The sequence below is a fragment of the Muscardinus avellanarius genome (assembly GCF_963383645.1).
Source record: "Muscardinus avellanarius genome assembly, chromosome: 13".
Taxonomy (NCBI): Eukaryota; Metazoa; Chordata; class Mammalia; order Rodentia; family Gliridae; genus Muscardinus; species Muscardinus avellanarius.
The window spans coordinates 337,134-354,787 of record NC_137799.1 but is presented as its reverse complement, the minus strand read 5'-3'; the positions used below and the strand labels follow the sequence as shown (position 1 = coordinate 354,787).

General features: G+C 50.5%; 1 protein-coding gene across 1 annotated transcript in view; it reads left to right on the top strand.

Annotated features, from left to right (window-relative positions):
- The window catches only part of EHMT1 (euchromatic histone lysine methyltransferase 1), a gene marked incomplete at both ends in the record, with an annotated part of 188,790 nt that overhangs the window by 158,334 nt on the left and 12,802 nt on the right, over positions 1-17,654 (top strand). Inside the window, 6 exons of the mRNA XM_080709450.1 lie at positions 3,923-4,024; positions 5,319-5,423; positions 13,037-13,191; positions 14,599-14,766; positions 14,929-15,073; positions 16,467-16,544. Of these exons, the coding sequence (XP_080565576.1) occupies positions 3,923-4,024; positions 5,319-5,423; positions 13,037-13,191; positions 14,599-14,766; positions 14,929-15,073; positions 16,467-16,544 (753 nt within the window). The remainder of the gene's footprint in view (positions 1-3,922; positions 4,025-5,318; positions 5,424-13,036; positions 13,192-14,598; positions 14,767-14,928; positions 15,074-16,466; positions 16,545-17,654) is intronic.

Below are 17,654 nucleotides of genomic sequence, written 5' to 3'. Positions count from 1 at the left end.
GGATGAAAACAGGAGACAGAGAGGAAGCCCACGCTGCCTGGTGGCTGCATGTCAGCCGTCACAGTGCAGGCTGGGGGCTGTGTGGCGGCCAAGAACAGTACCGTTTGTCTCCCTGTGTCACGTTTCATCTACACTGAGACCCCTGGAGGGGAGAGTGTGAGGTGTGACACGCACCTGCCAGCTGTAAGTGTGGCAATCAAGTGTAGAAGGTGAAGTCACGAGGTTCTTAGGAAATAATCGGGAAGATTTCACTTGCGATCCTGGTATGAGGAACTCCTGCACAGAGAGGAGAGGAAAGAAAGTAACCCAGAGGAAAATGTGCAGACAGAAAGAGCCCACAGAAGAGGAGATAATCCTGGCACGTTCTCATAATCTCAGTACTTGGGAGGCTGAAACAGGAGGATCATAGGTTTGAGACCAACATGGTAGAACTTAGAACCTGTTTCAAAACAGAAAATAGGGTTGGAGTTGATATTGATCATTTGAACACAGCATATTTGAAGCTACTAGTACCAATCTCTGTAATATGTACAAAGAGAAGGAGGGAGCAGGATAGGATTGGAGGGGCACGTGCTAAGTGCTGTGTGTGTAAATATTCCTATCACTCCGAACCTCATGACGTACGATCGCAGTGCACCAGTAAGAGTGTATTAAAGGAGCCGGGCGTGGGCGCTCGCCACCCAGCACCCGGGAGGCTGAGACGGAGGACCGAGCTTCGCGGACGGCCTCAGCTACTTGGTGAGGCCCTCTGTAACTCTGAGACCCTGCTTCAAAGGAAAGAAGAAGTAGGTCTGGGGTGTAGCTTGGAGGTAGAATGCCCCTGGGTTCCATTACCCAGTTCCATAAATAAATAAATAAATAATATATATATATATATATATATATATATACACACACACACACATATATGTATATACACACACACACATGTATGTATGTATGTATATGTATATATTAAAACAAAAATAAGCCAGGGTTGGTGGCACATACCAGCAATCCCAGTACTTGGGAGGCTGAGACTGGAGGATCACAGGTTTGATAGCCTCAGCAACAATAATACCACTGGTACATTTTTTTTAAAAAATATAGGGTTGGAGCCAGGCGTGGTGGCACATGCTTATAATTCCAGCATTTGGCTGAACATGGTGGCACACGCTTGTAATCCCAGCAATCGGAAGGCTGAGACAGGAGGATCGCAGTTCACGACAGCCTCATGACAGAACTTAGACTCTCTGCGACTTAGACCCTTTTTCAAAATAAAGGATAAAAAATAGGGCTGGGGGTGTAGCTTGGAGGTAAAATGCCCCTGGATTCCACCCCCAGTACCAGATATATATACATATGTATAGATGGCTGGAAATGTCGCTCAGTAATAGAACACCCTGGGTTCAATACCCCCCACTGAAAAAAAGAAATGAATAAATGCACACTAAACATATGACAGTACTCAGCCTTTCACAAACCTGACTGAGGTACCATTTTATCATTGTTTGCTGATCATGTCTGGCCAGGTGTGAAGCTTTTAGTACATTGAAGGCCAGGTGGGTTGGAGGGTTGGGTTAGAGGCCTTCCTGGACAGCAGTTCACAACTTCTAGGTAAGCTGATACCCAGCAATTCCCGCAGGCCGGACCCTCCCACCACATGTCCTTTTAATTTTGCAGGTCTGGGGATGGAACCCAGTGGCACTTGACCTCCAAGCTACACCCCCAGCCCTGTTTTTTATTCTTTGTTTCGAAACAGGGTCTCACTAAGTTGTGGAGGGCCTCACTAAGTAGCTGAGGCTGTCCGTGAACCATGATCCTCCAGTCTCAGTCTCCCAAATGCTGGGATTATAAGCATGTGCCACCATGCCCGGCTTTTTTTTTTTTTTTTTTTTTTTTTTTTTGGTGGTATTGGGGACTGAGCCCAGAGGCATTCTATTTCCTAGTTGTGCCCCCCCCCCCTTTTGGTTTTGAAAGAGTCTCACTTGGTTGCTAGGTTGCTAAGAGTCTCACTAAACTGCTGAGGCTGTCCTTGAACCTGTCAGCCTTCTGTCAGCCTTGCAAATACTGAGATTATAGGCACGTGCCATCATGCCCAGTCCAGTGCATCTTTAAATAGTAAAAATCAGAAACGAATGAATGTCCGTCAACTGGAAATGCAGAAACCAGAAATAGTTTTACAGCAGTTAAAAGCAGAGAATGAGTGTTACATGTTACCTACAGAGATGGCTCTCAGAACTTCTGAACTAAATGGGAGTTGCAGAACTATGCCATGATAAAGACCATCTTAAAGCGTATAAGGCCTCCACTGAGGCATCTCGGTATTAGAAAGGTGTCCAGAGAGACATGGAAGAACAGGTTCTAAACTTAGGGAGGCAGAAAGGCAGGAGGCACAGTGCAGTGCAGGGTTCCTGCGGCTGGGCTCGGCATGACTTCTGCCTGTGCCTGGATTCCACTCCTTACTGTTCTGAACAGTGAACGCAGCCTTGCCCTGCCGAGTGCCTTGGTCTTGGGCGCACTCGCAGCATCCCTGCGCGGCTGCCTTGGCTGAAAGGCCTTCAGTCTCTGTGCTTCCTGCTTCTAGCCCAGGAGACCTGCTCCTCGCCTCTCGGGGCCCCAGGGGCCTGAGGCCCTCTCCTGGCGTGTCCACTGCTCACAGCAGTGCAGCTGGCTCCCAGTTTCTCCAGCGTCTGTGCTGCTGCTGTCCGTGACAACTTGAGCAGTCCTCTAGTGCTGACTCTAAACACTAGTCTTGTGGGAATTGGGGATCTGGGCTGTTACTGAGAAAAGTGGGCATCCTGATTAATATTCATTTGAGTAGAAGTATGTTTACTGATGTGTACCGAAATCCAGGTTCTCAACTGCGAGATAAAAAGTAGTAAAGAGATGAAGTCAGGACAAAGATGGGAGCAGGGAGCAGTGTGGGGAGACTGTAGGAGTGAGTGATGGTGGGGTGTCTCGTGTCCCTTGGGGTCAGTGCAAGTGGGAGCAGCCCTGGTTGGGTGGGCACACTCGGCTGGCCTTCAGCCCCCTAGCCTCTTCTGAGGCTTCTGTGTCTGACCTGCTCCCTTTTCTGTTTTGGGATGGCTTGAGCATTGTGAACTATGTAGTGTCCTTGAGGAAACAAAGCTAATGAGATGTGCCCAGTGGCCAGAGAAAGCAGACGAGCAGATTGCTAAGCCAGCTGGTGACCACAGGGCAGGCAGGGTTGCTCATTGCCCACTCTTTTCCACCCCCTTTTTTTGGGGGGGTGGTACTGGGGGTTGAACCCAAGGTTATTTTACCTCTGAGCTATACCCCTAGTTCTGTTTTATTTTTTATTTTGAAACACGGTCTTGTTAAGTTGCTGAAAGTCTCACTACTTGCTGAGGCTATCCTTGAACCTGTGACCTCCTGCCTCAGCCTCCCAAGTACTGGGGTTACAGCATGTGCCACCACATCCAGCTTCTTTTCCATTCTTTACTCTTTTAAACTCCCTGCCATGTGGATGTTTATTGCGGATCCATCCACTCTTGTTTTGATGCACTGCACATGACCATGAACTCTCAAAGAGCCCCGTAAGAGCAAATGTGGCCTGGAGCAGGCAGGCCCTTGGGCCATGTCAGAACCACTTCTAGTGGGACTCTGCATCGCACAGTGACTGCGGTGAGAAGCTTGTGAGCGTCCCTCAGCCCCTTGCATCCAGCGTGAGTAGGAATGGGTTTGCCTTCATCGTCAACACCTGCCGTCTGTGCTGCCAGAAGGTTCCACCTTGCTGGGGCAAGAGGGCTTGGCTCACTGCTTCTCAGCCTGGGACTGGACTCCACTCCTCCAGCCCGGTGTCCTTGTTAGTCATGTGGGATATTGACAGCCCCCTCTATGTGGCAGAAGCAGGAGTTCTCTGTGGCACTGCATGGAGAGCAGTGTGGTTTCTTTGGACTGAAAGGCATTTTTGTTGCAGGATGCAGAGGGCTCCACATGTTTGCACTTGGCTGCCAAGAAGGGTCACTATGATGTGGTTCAGTACCTGCTTTCAAATGGACAGATGGACGTCAACTGCCAGGTAAAGCCATGTCCTGTTCATGACATACTAGCCTACCTGCGGACAAAGCTACTTATCTTCCTTCCTTCTATAGCTGTGATCTCCCTTCTCTCCAGCATCCCCTCCCCATACGGCCAGCTCAGGTCTTTGCAAGGCCCTGTCCCTTCTCCTGGTCCTGGCAGGGCACCTCTGCACTGTGCCTGGCCCTTAGCTCCTCCCCTGGTTTCTGCCCAGGACATCCGTCAGCACCAGGCCTGTGTTCAGATGTCACCCGAGTGAGGGGTCTCCGCCATGCACGCCCAGGACCCCCCTTCACCTCCAGGGTACTTGGCTGCTCTCTCAGGCTGGTTTGCCACCTGGCACTGGCTGTTGTCTCCCTGTGTGTTTGATTGCTGTCCATTAATGTCTCCCACTGTCAGAACCACAGGGTACTGTTTACCTACACAGTGACCTGTGGCGCCTAATCAGTGCCTGGCGCATGGTAGGTATTCATAGATGTCTGTTAACTTTCCCTAAGAAGAGCTGGCTTCAAGGCCACTTAGCACACACCATGTGGGCCCCAACTCGGCTCTGGGATGAGGCTCTGTCCTGCCTTGAGCCTCAGCACTGCCTGCCTACCTGTTGCTCAGAGCTGGCTCCCTGCCAGCATTTAGCCCGGTTGTGCTGGGCCTGTCCCTGAGGCAGCCTGGGCTAGCAACTGACTGCAGTTGTGGAGGGTATGTGTGCAGGAGTTGGGAGGTGTTGAGATGAGTCTGAGTCTTCCTCCTCAACCAGGAGCTGGCAACACCATACTTAGTTGCTGAAAAGCGCTTTTTTTTTTTTTTCTGATTTAAATTAATCTGCCCAAGGCCCAGAGGACTCAGGCACACAGGTAGAAAGGAAACTCATGAAATCCATGGTCGACTCTACGTTCTTTCTGCCCCTGGCCTCCAGGAGGCAGCAATGTTCACTTCTAGGCCTGCTGTCCAGCTGGGGTCAATTCATGCTTGGAGGACGAGGAAACTGTTGCACCATGGTTCCTGCAAATCTTCCTGTGGATAAGGGTTCCCGGGGTCTGGTCAGGGCTGCCAGGTATTTTGTCCCTTCTCATGTTACCAGGTAGGAGTGCTGGCTTGAATGGAGGAAGTCATCCAGCAGCTGAGACTGTGCCTCTAGGTGGGACACAAGGCCTGTTTTGGTTCCTCCTACACTTAAAGGTGCCTAGAATGGTGCTCTGAGGGCGTATGCTGCCTGGGGCCCTTCCAGGCCTGGGGAGATGTGTGGTCCTGATCGCTGGCACCTGTAGTAAGTTTGTGTTCCCTTTTCTTGAACTCAGGATGATGGTGGCTGGACACCCATGATCTGGGCCACTGAGTACAAGCATGTGGAGCTGGTGAAGCTGCTGCTGTCCAAGGGCTCAGACATCAACATTCGGGACAACGTGAGTCTTGGAGGCGAGCATTTAGCCACTGGGTGTCTCTCTCCTTCTGAAGGGTCTTGGCATCTAAAGCAGAGCCTGGCATCTAGTGGTAGCTCTTTCCTCTTGCTGCCAATGGCCTGTTGGCCCAGTATGGAGTCCTGCAGCTGCCTTGTGCCAGGTATAAAGTGGAGGTGTACCACCCCTGCAGATGTTAAGGGTATGTGCCCAGTGATGCAAGTTGCCCCTCACCCTCCCCAGGGCTGGCTTCTAAGTGGCTCCAAGAGAAGCCTCGAGCAGCTCTCCAGGGGCTGGATCTTGTGCGAGGGCCATGGTTGCTGCTGGTTCTACTCATATTTGATTCCTTGAATGAGAAGAAAAGTGATTATTCCAATAGTTTGTAGGACCAATTTATTTGCCTAGAAATGAGGGTCTGGAGCCAGATAAGCAGTCTGCCATTCTTGGGGGCCCCTCAGCCTGGTGCAGGTGCCATGTTGACTTAGTAGGAAGTCTCCTGGGGGGTCTTGAGGACCCTTTCGAAGCTGAGACTGCAGAAGGGGCAGAATTGGATATAGGCATGGCAGCAGGTGAGCAGGTCACTTCCCATGGCCTTTATAGACACCCACGGCTGCACGTGGAAAGTCCATCCAGAGTAAACCTAGGTAGGTGAGGACAGTTTGACACAGAAAGGTAGTTTCTGAAAGAGCACACAAGTGTCATGCCTGCTGGAGGTGGATGGTCTCCCTGTGCTGGGACCTAGTGGCATAGGCACCTGTCAGCCCCTGTAGTAGGGTAACACCTCGATTCCCAGCTGTGGATAGAGACTGGGGTCCTCTGTATCGCAGCCTTCGTGCTGAGCCAAGACCTGTTCTGGGAGGGCTGTCCTGGGCCTGCTGCTCAACTTGTGGGGGAGAGACCCAGGGCCTGGTCTGCCGCCTCCATGGTGTTTATACCTCATTCCATCAGAGCTGGTTGGTTGTCACTGCTTACCACCCAGGTAGGGCATGCTGGGCATCCTCAGAATGCCCGAGGAGGGGGCGGGGGCTTTTGGATGAAGACAAAGGGAAGCAAAGAGAGCGGGATGAAGTCTGAAGAGAGCAGCACCAAGGGCAGCCACAGTGCCTGCCTGTGTCAGCCTGCTCTCCAACACTAACAATGCCCGAGGTAGGCCGGGCGTGGTGGGCACACTTGTAATGCCCGCGCTTGGGAGGCGGAGACAGGAGGATCGCGCAGGTTCGAAACTAGCCTCGCTGGCTTAAGAGACCTTGTTTCCAAATAAAAAATATAAAATGGGTCTGGAGTGTAGCCTGGAGGTAGAAGGGTTCTATCCTCAGTACCACCAAAAAATAAAAAAAAAACCCCAAACCAAAAACAAATACCCAAGGTGACCATCTTATAAAAAAGGTGGTACGTGCTTAGCAAGGCCCTCTGCAACTTAGATCCTGTTTCAAAATAAACAGTGAAGGTTTGCTTTGGCTCATGTTCTGAAGGTTCTAAGTTTGTTTATTCATTTATTTATTTATTTATTTATTTATTTATTTATTGCGGTACTGGGAATGGAAACCAGAGGCATTCTACCTCTAAGCCACACCCCCAGCCCTATTTTTCATTCTTTATTTTGAAACAGGGTCTCACTAAGTAGGAGCCGAGGCTATCCACAAACTGCCATCCTCCTGTTTCAGCCTCCCAAATGCTAGGATTACAAGCGTGCACCACCATACCTGGTTTGAAGGTTCTAGTTTATATTGTAATGGCTCATTTCCTTTATGCCCCTGGTGTGGGGTAGAACAGCGTTTGATAGCAGAAGCATGTGGTGGACCAGGACCATTTACCTCATTTCCAGGGTGAGGAAGGGGCTGGGGTCGCATTGTCTTCTTGGAGGGCATGCCCCCTGTGAGGGTCTAGAGTTTAAGTATCCCAGAGAAGCTCATGTGTTACACAGTGCCATGAGGTTTGGAGCAGAACGCAGCTGGGAGGATGGGTTCGTGAGAGTTTCTCTCTCTTGCTGTTTCCCACTGCCTTGAGCTGAGCAGGCCTTTCTTCCCCATGCACTAAGGTCCTAACACCAAGCTCTTCTACCACCATAAACTGGCTGTTTCAGCCAGCATTCTCACTACTGGGACTGAAAAAGACTGACAACCACAGCACAGGGGAAGGAAGGTTTAGTTGCTCACAGTTCTGCAGGCTTTAGTCCATGTTGGGATGGGTCACATCTGTGGAGCTCAGGACAGGGCTGTGGGAAACAGCAAGTGGAAAGGGCTAGGGACATAGAGAATCTGCCATTCACCTACCTCCTCCAGCTACAGCCTATCTGCCTAAGTTATCACCCAGTAAAGCCACTAATCCAAGCCAAGTGTGGTAGTGCACACCTGTAATCCAAGCACTTGGGAGGCAGACAGGAAGATCACGTGATTGAAGCCAGCCTCAGCAACTTAGTGAGTCCCTTCTCAACTTATCAAGACCCTGTTTCTAGATAAAACATAAGATAGGGCTGGGGGTGTAGCTAAATGGCCCTTGAGTTCAGTCCCCAGTACCACACACACACAAAGAGAAACCATGACTCTATTCATGGATTTACTCATTGATGAGACCAGACCCTCATGACTCTCAACATTGTGTGTTGTCAGTACATGAGCTCTCCAAGGAACTTCCCATATCAAAACCACAATCCCAGCTGGTGACAGACTGACCTCTGAGCCTCCCACGTCTTGAATTATGAGCCCCACATGTATTTTGGTCACTGCAATGAAAAAGCAACTAAAATATCCCCAGTGACCCTAACCCTCCCACGAGGCCACACGTCTTAAAGATTGTGCCACCTCCCAGTAGCACAGTACTACTGGGACCTGGACCAGTAGTCCTAGTTAACGCATGGACCTAGGGAGTTTAAAAATTTAGCAGTTTTAAGGCAGGCATGGTGGCGCACTCTTGTAATCCTAGCATTTGGGAGGCTGAGACAGGAGGATCGCTGTTCAAGGATAGCCTCAGCTACTTACGCCCTCTGCAACTCCGTGAGACTCTTTCAAAATAAAGAACAAAAAATAGGGCTGGGAGTGTGTAGCTCAGAGGTAGAATGCCCCTGGGTTCCATCCTCAGTACCACACACATAAAAAAAAAAAAGTTTAGCAGGTTTTTTTTTTTTTTTTTTTTTTTTTGGTGGTACTGGGGTTCCTGGAAGCCCTTCTTCCTCCGGGCTACACTCCCAGTCCTATTTTATATTTTTGAAACAGGGTCTCTTACGCCAGCACGGTTGGCTTCGAACCTGCGCGATCCTCCTATCTCCACCTCCCAAGCGCGGGGATTACAAGCGTGCGCCACCACGCCCGGCTTAGCAGTTTTTATAAAAAGCCTAATTTATCTCTCTCTTTGTGTGTGTGTGTGTGTGTGTGTGTGTGTGTGTGTGTGTGTGATTCTTTGGGTATTCTATTTGTGAAGTTATTGCCCAACTGAAGATATTTTCTAAGACCCTGTTGATTCAGATTTTACACTGAGATCTGTGAAGATTTTTTATTTTGTTTTTGTGCTAGGGATTTAACTCGGGCATTTTACCTCTGAACTACATTCCAGCCATTAAGTTGCTGAGGCTAGCCTTGAACTTGTGATCCTCCTTTCTCAGCACTCCAAGTATTGGGATTACAGATATGCAACACCATGCCTGGTTTCTGTGAAGTGTTTCAGGTTACTTTTTGTACATGGCGTGAGATATGAGTCGAAGTTGTTGTTTTGCATGTGGGTGTCCACCAGCACTGTCTGAAGAAAGCTGTCCTTCTCCACAGAACTGACTTTGGGCCATTTGTCAAAAACTCATTTTAGCCAGGCATGATAAGTATGCATGTAATCCTTGTACTTGGGAGGATGAGACAGGAGGGCTGCGATTCCAGGGCAACCTCAGCTACTTGGGCCTTTTGCAACTTAGTGAGACCCTGTCTCAAAATAAAAACATCTTAAAAGGGGAGTTAAGGTTTAGCTCAGTGGTAGAGTGCCCCTTGGTTCAATCCCCAGTACCACAAGAAGACACGCCTGTTTTCCATGTGCACACATGTCCTCTGTCCCGTCCCCTGTCTTCCTGGGCTGCTGTGGGCTTCCAGCGTGGCATCCCTGCAAGGCCTCAATGGCACACACTGCTGAAGGGCCCTGTCATCTGTTTCTTCCCACTTCATCCCTCTCAAACTCACCTGCTCTTTTTTTCTTATGTATCCTGTCCTGATACAGTAACCACCACTCACTGCTTTTCAGGGAAGTACCACACCTGGATTCCTCTTTTAATTAATTAATTAATTAATTTATTTGTGGTACTGGGAATGGAACCCAGGGGTATTCAACCTCTGAGCTACAACCCCTGCTCAATTTTTTTATTCTTTATTTTGAAACAGGGTCTTACTAAGTAGCGGAGGGCCTCACAAGTAGCTGAGGCTGTCTGTGAACCGCCATTCTCCGGTCTTAGCCTCCCAAATGCTGGGATTATAAGTGTGTGCTATCATGCCTGGCTTTCCTCTATTATTTTGAAACTATTTCACTAAGTTTCGAGGAATTTGCTAAATTACTAAGGCTGGCTGCTATCCTGCAATCATCCTGTCTCAGCCTTCCAGGTACAAGGATTATAAGGATTATAGGTATGCACTGCTGCACCTAGTTCTGGTCAGGTTTTTTTTTTTTTTTTTTTTTTGTGGTACTGGGGTTCCTGGAAGCCCTTCTACCTCCGGGCTACACTCCCAGACCCATTTTTACATCTGTTTTTATTTGGAAACAGGGTCTCTTAAGCCAGCACTGCTGGCTTTGAACCTGCGCGATCCTCCTGTCTCTGCCTCCCAAGCACGGGGATTACAAGCGTGCGCCACCACGCCTGGCGTTCTGGTCAGTTGTTTTTTTTGTGTGTGTGTGTGTGTGGTTCTGGGGTTCCTGGAAGCCCTTCTACCTCCGGGCTACACTCCCAGACCTATTTTTACATTTTTATTTGGAGACAGGGTCTCCAACGCCAGCGCGTGCGGCTGGCTTCGAACCTGCGCGATCCTCCTGTCTCTGCCTCCCTAGCGCGGGGATTATAAGCGTGCGCCACCACGCCCGGCCATTCTGGTCAGTTTTTAAGTTTAAGTTTTCACTCTATTTCAGCTTAGCTGATTTTATTGATATGTATTACAATTTACTAATCTTTTTTCGCAGTTGTGCTGTGAATTTTATTTGGTGTGGTTTCAGACGTGTTTTCAGCCTGGAAGGTTCTGGGGGTCCTTGTGATAGTTTGAGCACATCTGTGCTTCACTCCAGCTGCCTGCCAGCTCACGCTCCGGCTTCAGTTTTAGTTTGCGTCAACAGGCTGTAATTTTGTTTCTTTGCATATCAAGTAACCAGTAGCTGGTAGAAAGATGTCAGGATGTTGGGAATTCTTGCCTTCCTGTAGTACTCTTGAACTTTGTTCTGGGCCAGCTGGCTTGAGGTTAGCTGAATTGTGTGGGTTTTGCCTGTCAGGCTGATGGAGAATCTTGGAGCAGCTGTCAGTGCAAGGGTTCTGCTGCCCTCACTGACGTAGGTCCCGTCTACAGCCACCAGTGCCTGGCCTCTGGGGGGACAGTGCTCCTCACCTGTGTGAGGGAGTGAGCCCTGGCCCCAGGCACTTCTCCCAGGCCTGTGGCCCCGGCACCCGAGGGATGCGCGTTCAGTGGGAGTTGGGTTTCCAGAGCCTGTTTGGAGCTCTGTCCTGAGCACCAGGGCTCTGCCTGGTCCTGCCTCTCCCATGTGCAGAGGAAAGCTGGCAGCCCCCTCTTCTGTTTCTCTGTTGCCTGCTGTGCTGTGTTTCAACATACTGTTTGCTTGCTTCTTTTCTCCCTGGTAGGAGGGTTTATCCAGTCTGGTCCAGCATAGACACTTCTGTCCGTTGGTAACAGTGCTGGGGAAGTACAGGCCTGTGTCCTGAGTGGCTGAACAGTACCACGGAGGAGGGTCTCGGGTTAATTGGAAGTTCTGAATGCAATTCTGGTTACAAAATCATAAATTATTCTGATAAAGGGAGAAGAAAAAAGCCCCTGAATTCTCAGATATATGGGAGATGGAAACCAAAGATCAAAGGGGTAGAAAGCCACAAAGAATAACAATCAGAAAAGAAAGCCCAGATACACTAAGGTTTTCAGAAAACACTAAGATTGACAAAAAGAGGTTTGCTTTTAGTGTCTTCTTTATAGAGGAGGCAATAAAGCCTATGCTTGGGGCTGACAATTGTTTGTGTATGAGGTTAACAAATAAGACCACTCTCTGTTCTGCTTTTATCTTTTCTAATGTGCACTGAGCTGAAAAGCCCTGACCGCACTATGCCACGTGGGCATCGGGTGGGAGGTTGTCTGATTGTCTGAGAGCACCCTAGTGTTACAGATGAGCTAGACGTGGCCCCGAGGGCCCACAGACTCAGTCCCAGAACGGGGCCAGGCACCACCCTGCTCTGTGAGCATGGCAGAATGAGGGCAGAGATGAGCAGGCAGGCCCTGTCTCAGCACTGAGCCTCCTGTAGCCCTGGTGGCTAAGTGGATGATCAGCTTGACTTTGTCTGCAGCTGCTGTGAACATCGCTGGTGCTTCCTGAGGGGAAGGCCACAGTGAGCTGGTCCACTGGTAGAGTAGAAACTGTTAGGAGTCCATTTCCATTTACATCCTATGTCTAGCAATCCCTCTTAGATTTTGTCTTGAGAAGTTACTCAGAAAAAAAGAGTGCCAAGATATTCATTAGCATTATATCTCAGAGGAAAATTCAGATGAACAAAGTGTTCAGTCAAGGGAAGGCTTGGTAAACCATGACATGAGTCCACGTGGCCAAGCGCACTACCCACTCAGTGCTTGGGATGCCCGAGGCTCTGCTGAGAGGCTTCTGGTGACAGGGCCCAGCAGAGGCAAGCTGTGTTGGGATGGTGAGGGGGAGGGGCGGCACTCGTGTATTAATGGTTAAGTGTCTTGTTTCTTGGCTATCTGACAGGCTAACATTTTCTCACATTTGTGTCTAGGCTTTGTTTTTTCCTTATGTAAGCTCTTTAATATTTGTTTTATTTGTTAAATTTTCAACATAATTTTTAATTATTTTTATCTGTACTGGGGATTGAACCCAGGGGTGTTCTGCCTTCAAGCTACACCCCTAGCCCTAATTTTATTCTTGAGAGAGAGAATCGCTACGACTGTGTCGTGTGAGTGTAGTTCTGCCCTGATTTGGCCCCCGCTGCCCTTGGCCTCTGGAGGGCTGGATACCATCCCAGGCCTACTGTTTAGGGGCCTGGAGCCAGTGCAGGCCTTTGCTCCTTGGGTGGACGAGCTTCCTTGCTGCACAATAGGTAAAGAAGTGTCTCTCCCAGTCCCGCCGTGTGTGTGTGTGTGTGTGTGTGTGTGTGTGTGTGTGTGTTGTGTTTAGGTTGATGTAATTCTGGATGGGTTTTTTTCCTACTTTAAGGTATTTATATTGTGATTATGTTGCTTAAAATGACAAAACAAAAAGAAAGAATGCTCTTTGGTGAAATGTGAAGTTTTTGCCATGTGGCCTTGGCTGGGAGTGGCTAGCGATGCCTTCTGGCATTTCTCCTCTGGCCCAGGAGCAGAGCAGCTGCCCTTGCCTGGCCACAGCATCATGCCAGAGACAGCGTTCACTGGGCCCATTGTGTCTCTGTTCAGGAGGAGAATATTTGCCTGCACTGGGCGGCGTTCTCAGGCTGCGTGGACATAGCTGAGATACTGCTGGCTGCCAAGTGCGACCTGCATGCAGTGAACATCCACGGAGACTCACCCCTGCACATTGCTGCCAGGGAGAATCGCTACGACTGTGTCGTGTGAGTGTAGTTCTGCCCTGATTTGGCCCCCGCTGCTCTGGGCCTCTGGAGGGCTGGATACCTTCCCAGGCCTAGTGTTTAGGGGCCTGCAGCCAGGCAGGCCTTTGCTCCTTGGGTGGACGAGCTTCCTTGCTGCACAATAGGTAAAGAAGTGTCTCTCCCAGTCCATATGTAAAATCATTTGTTACCTCATTTCTGGGTCAGGTAGGGATGTTGTGAAAAATCCTAGATTCTATTCACACCTTGAGCAGAGCCTCAGAAATGACCCTCCTACCAGGAGGAGGCATGGGGACAGTTCTGAGTGGCTTCCTGCCATCGTGGGTTCTAGGTGTCCTCTCCTTAGAACAGCACCACAGACAGGGCCCGAGATGTAGGCAACTCCGGTGCTGGTCCTTTAGGACCCTTTTTAAACATGAGACCTTTTTTTGTGTGTGTGTGGTACCGAAAATGGAACCCAGGGGCATTCTACCTCTGAGCTACAACCCTAACCCTTTTTTTTTTTTTTTTCTGGCGGGTCTGGGGATGGAACCCAGGGGCATTCAACCTCCGAGCTACACCCTCTGCCCTATTTTTTTATTTATTTTGAAACTGGGTCTCACTGAATTGCAGAGGGCCTCACTAAGTAGCTGAGGCTGTCCGTGAACCATGATCCTCTGGTCTCAGCCTCCCGAATGCTGGGATTACAACAAGCGTGCGCCACCTAGCCCTATTTTTTAGTCTTTTATTTTTAAAACAGGGTCTCATTGAGTTGTGAAGAGCCTCGCTAAGTAGCTGAGGCTGTCTGCGAACCATGATTCTCCTGTCTCAGCCTTCCAAATGCTGGGATTACAAGCGTGTGCCACCAAGCCCAGCAGCATGGGACCTTTTTCCCATGAATACTTTACACTAGGGTTGTGGTGGGTGGGTGTGGCTGCAGCTGTGATCTTTACGAGGGATATGGGGGCAGGACTAAACTCAGGTAGCCCACACCTAGAAATGCTGGACTCCAAGAGGGCACATGCCTCTCAGCCTGGGCCCAGCACCTTGTGGGCTTTAGCCCACACGCAGTGACCATGCCTGCACTCAGTGGGTCACCCGCTGGGCTGCTGACCTTGCATAGTCCAGCTTTTTCTTACTGTCACTCCCCTTTTATCCTTGAGAGTAAATTTGAATGAAAAATCAAATACCCTCTGCAGTTCTTGCACATTCTTCCTGCTGAGAACACTGGTGAATGGCAGGGGAGGGGAGCAGGTGTCTGGGCTCAGCTGCCACCGTCCTTTCAAGCTAAGGCAGCACGTGTGCCCAGGATGTGCCAAGGTGGAGGGTTCCTTGTGTTCCAGCAAGTATAGTAATTTCCAAGTCTCTCTCCACCTATCGCTTTTAAGTTAAGATTTAGACGTTTTGTCTGCTTCCATTTTTTCTTTTTAGCCTCTTTCTTTCTCGGGATTCAGATGTCACCTTAAGAAACAAGGAAGGCGAGACGCCTCTGCAGTGTGCGAGCCTCAACTCTCAGGTGTGGAGTGCACTGCAGATGAGCAAGGCGCTGCGGGACTCAGCCCCGGACAGGCCCGTCGCTGTTGAGAAGACTGTGAGCAGGTGAGACAGCTCTCGGACAAGGTGGTTGTGGGCTGGAAGAGCCCAGGGTGGATGCATCTCCTGACGCTGCAGTCCCCAGACCTGGGCCCTTGTTGGTGGCTGTCTCCCAGCAGGGCAGAACCTAAAACAGCAAGAGGTAATGGCCTTCCTTTCCCATGGCAGAGATATTGCTCGAGGCTACGAGCGCATCCCCATCCCCTGTGTCAACGCTGTGGACAGTGAGCCGTGCCCCAGCAACTACAAGTACGTCTCTCAGAACTGCGTGACCTCCCCCATGAACATCGACAGGAACATCACTCACCTGCAGGTTGGTGGGTTGGGCCAGGAGGGGCATGCGGGCCTCGGAGCCCTGAGTCCCGGGTTCTCTCGGCTCTCAGAAGGGGCCATGGAGGCTTCCCAGAAAGACTGTGTTCTTTCAGCAGCTGCCTCCCTTGAGGAGGTGAAAGGCAATTGTTGATGATTCTGTCAGGAAAAGGACCTTGGGTCCCACCTTGGGCATTGAGCTGGCCCCAGAGCAGTGCCAAACAGTCCCTGGGTCCTGACACTGCCTGCTGCTCAGAGCGTGTGTGAAAGGAGCCCCGTGCACAGAGGGCCTTTGAAGGGAACCTGGACCCAGAACTCCATTGTTTCTCCCTCTTCCCATCAGGGGACAGTTCACCTTTGCCAGCCTTACTGCCTCTGAGGTTACACGAGGTCCCAGGCTACTTTTTCTTTTTCTTTTGCAGTACTGGGGATTAAACTCAGGGGCATTCTACCTTCTAGTTATCCCTCCAGCGCCCCCCACACACACTTTTTTTTGCGGGTCTGGGTGTGGAACCCAGAGGCATTGGACCTTTATACCCCCTGCCGTGTGTGTGTGTGTGTGTGTGTGTGTGTGTGTGTTTTGCTGGGGATGGAACCCAGAGGTATTCTACTAACAGGCTACTCCCAGACCTATTTTATATTTTATTTGGAAACAGGGTCTTACTAAGCTGCTAAGAGCCTCACTAAGTAGCTGAGGCTGACTTCAAACCTGTGCGATTCTCCTGTCTCAGCCTGTAAAGTGCTGGGATTACAAGCATGCACCACCATGCCCAGCTATTTATTTTTTAGTTTTGAAACAGGATCTCACTAAGTAGCAGAGGGCCTCACTAAGTAGCTGAGGCTGTCTGTGAACTGTGATTCTCTGGTCTCAGCCTCCTGAATGCTGGATTACAAGCGTGCACCACCATGCCTAGCTCCCAGCCATGTTTTTTATTCTTTATTTTGATATACGGTTTCACAAAGTCTTAGGGGGCCTCACTAAGTAGCTGAGGCTGGCCACGAACCTGCAGTTCTCTTACATACTGAGATTACAAGCATGCGCCACCATGCCCAGCTCCCAGGCTACTCTTACCCACTGCCTCTTCCTTCCTTTTTGGCTAAAATCAGATGTGTTTTAAATGGCTATCCTGTGACTTGGCTGGGAAACTCCCCACCCTCAGAACGGGCACTGTCGGGCCTGTGTTCCTCACCTTCCCATGGAGTCTCTGACCTCAAGAGCAGTGGTATTTCTCTGGTTTCCCCACCCCTTTTCTCGTGTACACTCATGTCCTGACTGTTCTCGCTCACTCTGGAGAAAGCCCATGTCAAGTGAAGGGTGGTTGTGTCTTTATTGGGGAGGGAGAGACAGGAGGGGGCGTCTGCCCATCTGATGGTGCTGTGCGGCTGTCTGTCCCCAGTACTGCGTGTGCATCGACGACTGCTCCTCCAGCACCTGCATGTGTGGTCAGCTCAGCATGCGCTGCTGGTACGATAAGGTGAGGGCCGCTCGTTTGCTGCAAGTGTACGTGTGCGGTAAGTTCTGCTGAAGGGAACTGACGAAAACCAGTCGTTTCCTGGTTCCAGACTGGCCTAGGCCCTGGGGAGGAGGAGCTGGAGGTGAGCCGGTGGAGACCAGGCAGGAGGCCGAAGCAAAGGCTGCCTGAGCCGGTCACAGGGCTGCAGTGTGGGCTCACAAGGCCCAGTGCTGGGTCCTGAGTCCTTTCTAGCCTCCTGGAACATGGCAGGGTGATTGGCCCGACTTGGTCAAGGGAAGAAACCTCTTTCGTTGTTGTGTCTGGTGAGCCCTGCCTTGTGAGTGAGTGGCAGGAGACACTCAGTGGGGAAGAAGGCAGCCAGGGGCAGGCTGGATGGAGCAAGCCACACTGCACACAGTGGCCAGGGAGGCTGCAGCCTGGGAAGTGGCTGGCAGGTGCCAGTAGGAGGAGTCAGGGCCAGGGCGCAGTTCAGGGAGGGACACCAGTAAGACAGAAGACACATAGGTTTTGGAGTCCAGGGGTCATGGATGAAAGAGAAGCCAGAGTGTGCTGGTGAAGAGGAAGTAGGCTGAGTATGGGGCAGCAGCAGATTCTTCCCAAAGGGGCCTTTAGAGAAAGAAGGGATCATGGCAGTGGCAGTCTTTCTGAATGAGAGGACCACATGGGGGAGAAGAGCGAGTGTGGCTGTGTCCCTGAAGTACATCCTTTGGGGAGGGCTGAACAGGAATGACTGTTCTGAGGACAGCCCTGGTGTGGCTTCAAGCATGAGGAAGGAGAAGATGGCTCGGCTTTTGAGGCAGCAAGGCCGAGAGCTTAGGAGAGTCGTGGGGAAGCACAACGCCTGGGGCTGCAGGGGCCTGTGTCAGCTGCCCAGCAGGACAGGCGGAGGGTGGCGAGTGGGACTGAGGGCTGCCTGGAGAGGCCTCCAGGCCTGCACATCCCTCCCATTCAAGCCATAAGTAGAGACTTGGCCCTGTTGTTCCCTAGGTATTTTGAGTTTGATCAGAAACCATCATTTTTTTTTTTAATGTCTGTGCAAGGCCTCACTGAGCACATTGTAAAATAAGTGTTGATGTCAGTTCATATGGAAAGAAAGGTGATTGACGCTGC